The sequence below is a fragment of the Mixophyes fleayi genome, chromosome 2 (assembly GCF_038048845.1).
Source record: "Mixophyes fleayi isolate aMixFle1 chromosome 2, aMixFle1.hap1, whole genome shotgun sequence".
In the NCBI taxonomy this organism is placed as follows: domain Eukaryota; kingdom Metazoa; phylum Chordata; class Amphibia; order Anura; family Limnodynastidae; genus Mixophyes; species Mixophyes fleayi.
Genome location: NC_134403.1, coordinates 147288671 through 147297133, shown reverse-complemented (window position 1 = coordinate 147297133; position 8463 = coordinate 147288671). Strand labels below are relative to the sequence as shown.

At 50.7% G+C, this 8463-nt stretch overlaps 1 protein-coding gene across 2 annotated transcripts; it reads left to right on the top strand.

Moving 5' to 3' along the window:
* Nucleotides 1-745: 745 nt before the first annotated feature.
* Nucleotides 746-7944, top strand: LOC142141578 (uncharacterized). Of its 2 annotated transcripts, none has more exons than XR_012688688.1 (2): nt 746-2581; nt 4994-5062. XR_012688688.1 is itself a non-coding variant. In XM_075200196.1 (2 exons), exons 1-2 carry the CDS (start codon nt 1861-1863, stop codon nt 6864-6866), a joined length of 1287 nt encoding a protein of 428 aa, XP_075056297.1. In that variant the 5' UTR covers nt 1815-1860; the 3' UTR covers nt 6867-7944. The 2 variants fall into 2 exon arrangements, 1 of the variants encoding a protein (XP_075056297.1); XM_075200196.1 differs by lacking the exon at nt 4994-5062 and adding an exon at nt 6301-7944 and having other exon boundaries at nt 1815-2581.
* The last annotated feature ends 519 nt before the right edge of the window (nt 7945-8463 follow it).

Genomic DNA, 8463 nt, shown 5'->3' with positions numbered 1-8463 from the left:
AATTTTTATGCTTCTGTGGCTATCTTGGGCCACAGTCCTAATCTAGGTCAGTGATTGCAATTAAGTGGATTAGAGAGCAGGTGGAACCTGGCTCAAATACAGAAAGTGAACTTTCTGGGTACCTGATGGCTTACTGAGAGATCTCTGTGAGATGGTTCTGTCCTGCCGCTTGCAGACAGGACTATCACATTTACCATTTAGATGTATATGATGATTGACTTTGTTTTTTACATTTCCTATGTAGAGGACTTGTCCGTTGTTTATATGGACATTACAGCTGCAACCGGACAAACTACAGTCAGGACAAAATCCTCAAGGCATATTTTAAGAATAGACGATCAGTTTCTGCAGATCAAGGCTGATTATTACAGGAAATATGGATTATCATACCACAAAATACTAGCAGGTATGAGCATGAACTCTAAGAAGACATCCTTAGGGTAAATAGGATGAATACATGTGCCCAGGGTTATCTGTGGGAGGTTAGTCTAGATCAAGATGTAGAACAGTTTACAGAGCCATATGCTGCATGTGCATTTGTGCAAAATCAGCCCCTTAAAGCAACCCTTCACCCATGGACTAGGACAACATTACTATGGTAAAGAATTAATGTGATCCATATGTAAATAAACAGGCAGATACTGAGAAAAAAATTACTCTATTGCCTAATTCTTTTGGTATCTTATGGTTTGCAAAGAGAATTAGTGTCTGACACTTGCTTCAGCACTGTTAGAAGTGGTCAAACACAATGACAAATGAGGCTGAATAGGACGAATGCACTTAAAGGGCGACAGGGTTTGTAGTAAGCTGTACAAATACCTGAAGGTGTTAACATGGGTTGGCCCGACCAATGTGTAATCCAGTGGGAGGGACCTTGATTGATATAGGAGGCTGCACTTCCTGTTCTGGTTCATTCCACAGCACAAGATTGCCTGGGAGGGAAGACATCAGAGAGAGAGAGCAGATAAGTACCTGTTTCTTTTCCTATCTTTGCCTTTTCCCTCTCCTTTTCTTGTCAGCTTTTCCTCCTGCCCTCTGTGTTCAATCATTTCCTTCTGCCTTCCCTTGTTTCCCTCCCTCTCCTTCACCTGTTTCTTTTTTCCCCTGTTTATTCCCCCCTTCCCCCCCCCTTTTTTTCCTTTAGTTAATTTTTTGTTCCTTGTCCGTTTTCTCCCCTTCATTTTAGCTTTCTCCCCCACCAGCTTTTCCATTATGCCCCGTCCACGCCGCCCCACCTCCCGCCCTGTCCGTTACAGGTCCCCCTCTCCCCGGAGCACTGAGCGCCATTTTGTAGGCCCCACCCCACCCCCTTCTCTCCCGGCGGCGGCCGCGGGTCCCCCTCCTCCTCCACAGCGTGAGTCCAGTATTCTGGCTCACGCTTCCTCACCAGGGTCCTCTGGCACAACGGTGCTTGATAGCGGGCGGCGGGGTCGCTCGACCCGGCCGGCGGCAGCATCTGGGTCGCGCATGCGCAGACCCAGGCCGCCAGCCTGCTCTGCTGTGGTCTCCTCAGCCAGCGGCAGCGGTGGGGGGGATATGCCTGCGGGTGCCCCTGTGTCACATACAGCTGGAGTCATGCCTGCATCAGCCCAGGCTGCATATGTTTCCCCATCCAGGGGCAGTGCTGGGGAGGGTAGAGTGGGGGTAGGTAGCGGCCCGCTGGTTGAGGAAAGGGGATCCGGCTTGGGGGTGTTTATCCAGTGCCCCATCACACCACCCATCTCGGCCCTCAGGGGGGACATGCAGACCTATAATCCCCCTGCCCCTCATCAGTTGCATTTCCCGCCCAGCCCCTTTTTACGCCACAGTGGCAGGGGTTCTTCTTGGGGGGCTCACCATGGGGGGGCTCCTTTGTTTGACATGGGCCCATTTAGACCATACACACCGGGGACGGACAGGGTCCAGAGTGTCAGGCTGGGACAAAGGCACGTGGGATCAGATAGGCCCAGTAGGGGGAACATGGAAGTTTTTGGGGACAGCCCCTCGGCGCCTGTGAGGCCCTCTCTTTCCCGCCACGTTCTTCCAGCAACAGGCGAGTGGACGTACAGGTCCCGGCGGGCCCCATCGCCGTCTGGAGCGTATGCCAGCACCAGTCAATGTAGGCCAGGTCCCACGCGAGATAATCTAGCATACGATTACCATCATTCCAGCGGCGGTAATACGTCTCAATGGTCCCCTCCGAGGCGCACCCAGTCCAGACCAAGTGGGTTTTTCGAGGAACCATACCGGGCCCCGTACGACGAGGTCCCCCCTCAGCGTCGGGTCATATCGGGGGGTTACTATAGCCCGTCACCTATTTTGCCTTCCAGATTAGATCCCTCTGGCCCAGCCTTGGGATTGGCGCGGCGGCGTCTGGACTACCTTCCCAGATCTCAGCTTACTGCTCCACTTTGTGTTTCAGAGCCTGTGGTCGCGAACCAGGAGATGAGGGCTGTCGGTGGAGGTCGTTCCGGGTCCGAGTCTCGAGACCAGAGGTCGGCAGGGATTCGTGTGGAACCAATCCCGGGATCAACAGATGCCCAGCCGGGGTCAGCCAGTGTTGTGGAGGCACCAGTCGCGGCCGGGAATCCTGCTCCTCATGGTGAGTCCGTTTCTGGTACCACACACGATGTACAGTTGTTAGGGTCACCGGTTCTTTCCACGAGCAGTGGTTCCTCAGATTCGGGCGATAGGCCCAGAAAACTCATCAAGCTATTGGAAACTAAATTGCTAGGTAAACGCAGCAAACAGGCACCGCAGTCGGGGGGCGAAGACCGGATGGTGGCTAGGAGTGATTTAGGGCAGGTTGAAACCCTAGAGATAACCCACGGTATTAGGCCGAGTGTACGGGATAGGATTAGACGCGGAAAGTATGTGGACATGTTCGCCCTGACAGGGGAGGGAAAGAAGGCTCTTGCCGCAGCTTTTGAAAGGTCCGGAATGGGGGAGGATAGGCTCAGATTGTTTACTAGATGGTCGAATTCCTTCTCTATTTTTGCTACTATTTACCTGGAAACTAGGCCCGGTGAGCAGGATGAGTTGTGGAGATATATGCATCTTATTAGCGGGATGGCGTTAAAAGATGGCCCCTCAATCTGGGGAGCATATGACGAGCCCTTCTGCGGGCGGATGAGCGGTCGCGAGAAGCTCCCGCTGGGGTCAAAAGACATAGACACCTGGCTGGAACTCATGAGACCGAGCAGTCAAGGGGCCGAGGGTTACACGGGCAGGAGGTTTTAAGGGCCGGGGAGGGTTCAAGCAACCCTCCCCACAAAAGGTCGATGTTTTGATTTCAATGCAGGCGCCTGCCAGCGAGGCACATCATGCCGATTTAAACACAATTGCACGGCATGCGGAGGTCAGCATCCAGCCACCGAATGTGCAAAGGCCCGACGGAGTGGGGGTAGTGGAAGAGGTGCAAACCCAGCTGTGCCGAGTCAAGGGTCCATCGCCAATTAATTCGGCTGAGCTGGACAAATGGCTCGCTTGGTTCCCAGAGACACCGCTTCTCTCATACATGACGGTTTTCACATAGGTTTTAAATTACCAGTGCAGGGCAGCATTTCTACGGCGACGCCGATCAATTTGAAATCGGCGCTCGCTCTCCCGGAAGTCCTAGACACTAAAATCGCGAAGGAGGTTGGTCTGGGTCGCATGGTGGGCCCTTTCCCGCTTCCTCCCATTCAAAATCTTATTCTGTCCCCGGTAGGGGTAGTACCCAAAAAGACAGCGGGTAAATTCAGGTTGATACAGCACTTGTCGTACCCGGCTGGTCTGTCAGGGAACGACGCTATAGACGCCACCCTTAGTTCCGTAAATTATCAATCGTTTGAATCCGCACTGGCACTGGTGCAGGAATGTGGGAGGGGAGCCCTGTTAGCTAAGATCGACATTGAGTCGGCTTTTCGGTTACTGCCCCTTCACCCGGAGTCGTATCGATTCATGGGTTTTTCTGCATCGTGGTGGATACTATATCGATCGCTGTCTGCCTATGGGATGTTCGATATCCTGTGCGCTATTTGAGAAGTTCAGTGGCTCCTTGCATTGGTGCATTCAGGCGGGAACGGGGTGTCGGTGGATCGCACACTATCTTGATGACTTCCTAGTTATCGGGCCTCCTGATTCCACTTGTTGTCGGGATACGCTTTTTTCCACTGAGGCTCTCTTTAGGGTGCTAGGCGTTCCCATTGCCGCGGATAAAACGGAGGGTCCAGCCACGTGTCTCTCGTTCCTTGGAATTGAGATCGACACGGTGGCCGGGATTTGCAGGCTCCCAACTGATAAAGTGTCCAAGATGTGCGAAGCTATTGCAGAAGCGTTGGAATCCAGCTCCAGCCCGCTCAGACAGGTTCAGTCCCTGTTAGGGAGGTTCAACTTTGCCTGCCATGTGATTCCCATGGGTAGAGTTTTCTGTAGAAAGCTACAGAGAGCCACTGCAGGGAGGAGCAGGCCGCATGCGGCCGTGCGTCTCTCTAGGGTCATCAAGGACGATTTGCAGATTTGGCTCACCTTTCTCAGTGATTTCAACGGGACACGAATATGGCCTTCACCACCCGTAACAAACGTTAATATTGACCTGTTTACGGATGCTTCCGGAGCATGCGGCTTCGGTGCTTACCTGGACGGGCATTGGTGCACGGAAAGCTGGCCGGAGGAGTGGCATAGGGTAGGAATTACCAAAAATTTGTTGGTCCTGGAGCTATTTCCTATTGTCGTGGCAATTGAACTGTGGGCGTCCACGTTGCGGGGGAGGCACATAGTTTTCTGGTGCGACGGTTTGGGGGTGGTCCAGTCGATCAATAGACAAAGCGCATCCTCCCATCATGCAATATCTCTGCTGCGCCACCTAGTGTTGCGCTGCCTGCAGTACGATATTTCTTTCAGGGCTAGACATGTACCAGGGGTGCAAAATAGTTTGGCCGATGCCCTGTCCCGAGGACAATGGAGCAAGTTTCGGAGTATGGCTCCCCAGGCGGACAATGTTGGTATTCCGTGTCCCTCTTGTGTTTGGCAGATCATCAAGCCGGCATAAGGGGGCTCGTAGAACAGGCGGTAGCCCCTTCCACCCTGAGGACGTATCAGGTATTATGGAGATGGTGGTCACTATTCAGCGGGCAAAAGATCAATCTGAGGCACGTCAGCGTGATGCTATGTTAGCATTTATGTGGGAGAGCTATTCCAAAGGGGAATCTAGAGCCTCTATGGCGTCTACTTTGGCGGGGATATCTTTCATGGCCAGGCTGCAAGGTTACACGGATGTCACAAAGGGGTTCATGATCAGTAAGGCCCTAAAGGGGTGGGCTAGGGCTAGACCCTCGCAGGCGGATGCGCGCTTGCCTATCACCAACAATATTCTGGACCAGTTGATAGGGACCCTGGGAGGGATTGCAGTTGATGAATATGAGAAGACCTTATTTAGCACTGCGTTCTCTATGGCTTTTTTCGGTGCTTTTCTGGTATCTGAATTGGTGGCTAAATCCAGGGGGCATCAAGAGTCAGGTTGGAATGCAGAGCATGTCAGCTTATGCGGAGGGGTGGTTTCAGGTAAAATAATTAGATCTAAAACTGATCAGAGTGGCAGGGGAGCATGGGTTCAGTTAAATAGGCAGCCTAATGGTAACATCTGCCCGGTTAATTTAGTGTCACGGTTTATGAATATGAGACCTCAGGCTCGTTTGTTTTTATGTCACCATAACGGCATGCCCATGACGAAATATCAATTTTCGGCCATTATGCAGAAGTCCCTACAGTCATTAAATCTAGCAGTTCTAGGTTCGGAACGCATTCGTTCAAGATCGGGGCGGCCACGTCTGCTGCTTTGGCGGGATCCTCCACTGAGACGATAAAAGCTCTGGCCCGCTGGAAATCCACGGCTTATAAATCTTATGTCAGGATTTACAATGTTGATGTTTAAATGTTTTGTTCCACTAATCAAAAGGTTGCCTTGCAGTTTTTCTTTTTCTACAATTTCACTCTTATTGTTACCCTAACCACCCCCACTGCCCTCCCCTACCCCACCTTATCCCTCCATTTGGTGGGCTACCCTGGGCTTTTCCGCTCGTCGCTTTGAAGCGGGGGCGCGAAGGGATTTTCACCCGGGTTTCCCTGGGCGTAAGTCCTGATTAGTGGTGTGCTGCCGGGGTTTTTCCGGGTGTTGTTTACCTTCGTCTGGGTGGCCTGCTCCCCATTTGTGTTCCTCTTCCCTGATCCCCCTCTGTTGTACGGTTTTCCCCTATACTATCCTTCTCATGCTTTATGCTATGCCTGGCCTGTCTTCCAAATTATGGTGGCATGTTTGTAACAATGTTTTTCTGATTCCAGGTGATGGTGTTACAACTAAGATGGTGTGGATCATGGGTCATTCCTTTGTGTTCTGGGCCGCTGGACACCCCAGGTCTAACAGTATGCCGAATCACGAAGGCACCGTAATAAGATGGTTGGATAAAAGGGGATTAGGTTGGCCTGATTTGGTTCCATGGTTGGCGAGGCTAATTAAACAGCATGGCCCGCCAAATATTTTAGTAGTGCATGCGGGAAGCAATGACCTGGGGAAAGGAAAGTCTCTGGAGCTCATTATTTCGATTCGGGAAGACCTTAGGCAAATTCACGAGGCATGGCCACATATCATCATTGGTTGGTTGGCATTAATCCCCCGGCTGGCTTGGAGAACAACTATCCCCTTAAAAAAGATGACAGTTATGGTCAGGAAACTGAATAGCGCCATTAGGAAAGTAGTGCGGTCCATGGGAGGTGTAGTTATCAATCACCCGGGATTAGGGGTAGAGTCACCTCAATGTTTTAGAAGAGATGGCGTACATCTAACGGAGGAAGGTATGGGGTTGTTTATAGATAGCATTTGCGGTGGAGTTTCGGCGTGTTTAGATTAGTGGTGGCGGGCTGCGGCGTCTGTGGGGCGCAGCGGGGTAGGAAGGCACTGCGTTCAGCGGCTGATTTGTGGGCGCACTGGTAGTTGTCGTAGGTCACTGCCCCCCGTTGAGGCACCAGTAACTCCCTTTTTGGCCCTTCGGTGAGGAGGGTCCCTGTTCGACTCGGTGAGGGAGGGCAGAGTGAGTTTTAAAGGGGGCAGTCACTCTGACGCCAACTCAGCACAAAAGTTATGTTGGGATTTGTTCCCCGTGGTGGTGGACGTACGGCGGTTTGCGCCAGTCCACACGTGATAGTGTTTGTCAGCTTGAGAGTTGTTTCGCAGTGCCCTTTCTCCGCCACCATAGGTCTAGTTAAAATTAAAATCATAATAAAATTTCTGGCAATTTTTAATAACTTATACAAGTCTCCGTGTGTTTATTTGCATGCAAAGGTTTAGAATTATAAGGTTGATGTAAGGTTTACGGAGCATACACGGTGAGCCCTTTATGACAAATGAGGCTGAATAGGACGAATGCACTTAAAGGGCGACAGGGTTTGTAGTAAGCTGTACAAATACCTGAAGGTGTTAACATGGGTTGGCCCGACCAATGTGTAATCCAGTGGGAGGGACCTTGATTGATATAGGAGGCTGCACTTCCTGTTCTGGTTCATTCCACAGCACAAGATCCCACCCGCCCACTCCTTTGTGTAGTATTTTCGGTTATGTTGCGGTAGGAAGGCACTGCGTTCAGCGGCTGATTTGTGGGCGCACTGGTAGTTGTCGTAGGTCACTGCCCCCCGTTGAGGCACCAATAACTCCCTTTTTGGCCCTTCGGTGAGGAGGGTCCCTGTTCGACTCGGTGAGGGAGGGCAGAGTGAGTTTTAAAGGGGGCAGTCACTCTGACGCCAACTCAGCGCAAAAGTTATGTTGGGATTTGTTCCCCGTGGTGGTGGACGTACGGCGGTTTGCGCCAGTCCACACGTGATAGTGTTTGTCAGCTTGAGAGTTGTTTCGCAGTGCCCTTTCTCCGCCACCATAGGTCTAGTTAAAATTAAAATCATAATAAAATTTCTGGCAATTTTTAATAACTTATACAAGTCTCCGTGTGTTTATTTGCATGCAAAGGTTTAGAATTATAAGGTTGATGTAAGGTTTACGGAGCATACACGGTGAGCCCTTTAACTGTCTCCACCTTATAAATCAACTTCAAATGGTTTCTGCAGATCAGGCAATGCAGTTTGAAAGATGTAGACAGTTGTGACTGAGGAAGCTCAAGCTCTAGTGTTTCATAACTGTGCAAATATTGTATAGATCCTGTTTTAATTATAGGAATACACAGACCTGCACCATCGTTCATGCACATTTAAATGTAAGGCTTAGAAAGCTACCTTTTTATGATTTAACAAAGAACTTGTGTGTGCCTAAGCACTCTTGCATTCACAAAGCTATTATAGTGCTCACAGATGTCTTCTTGGTACACAAACACTAGTGCAATGAGCAAAATGAATCATAAAAAATAGTTCCATCCCCTCCTCTGCTTGAGATAGCAAATGCAGCACTCCCACAGGAAACCCCCAAATGTCCACACAGAAAAATAAGTGAATAAATCTCCTCCC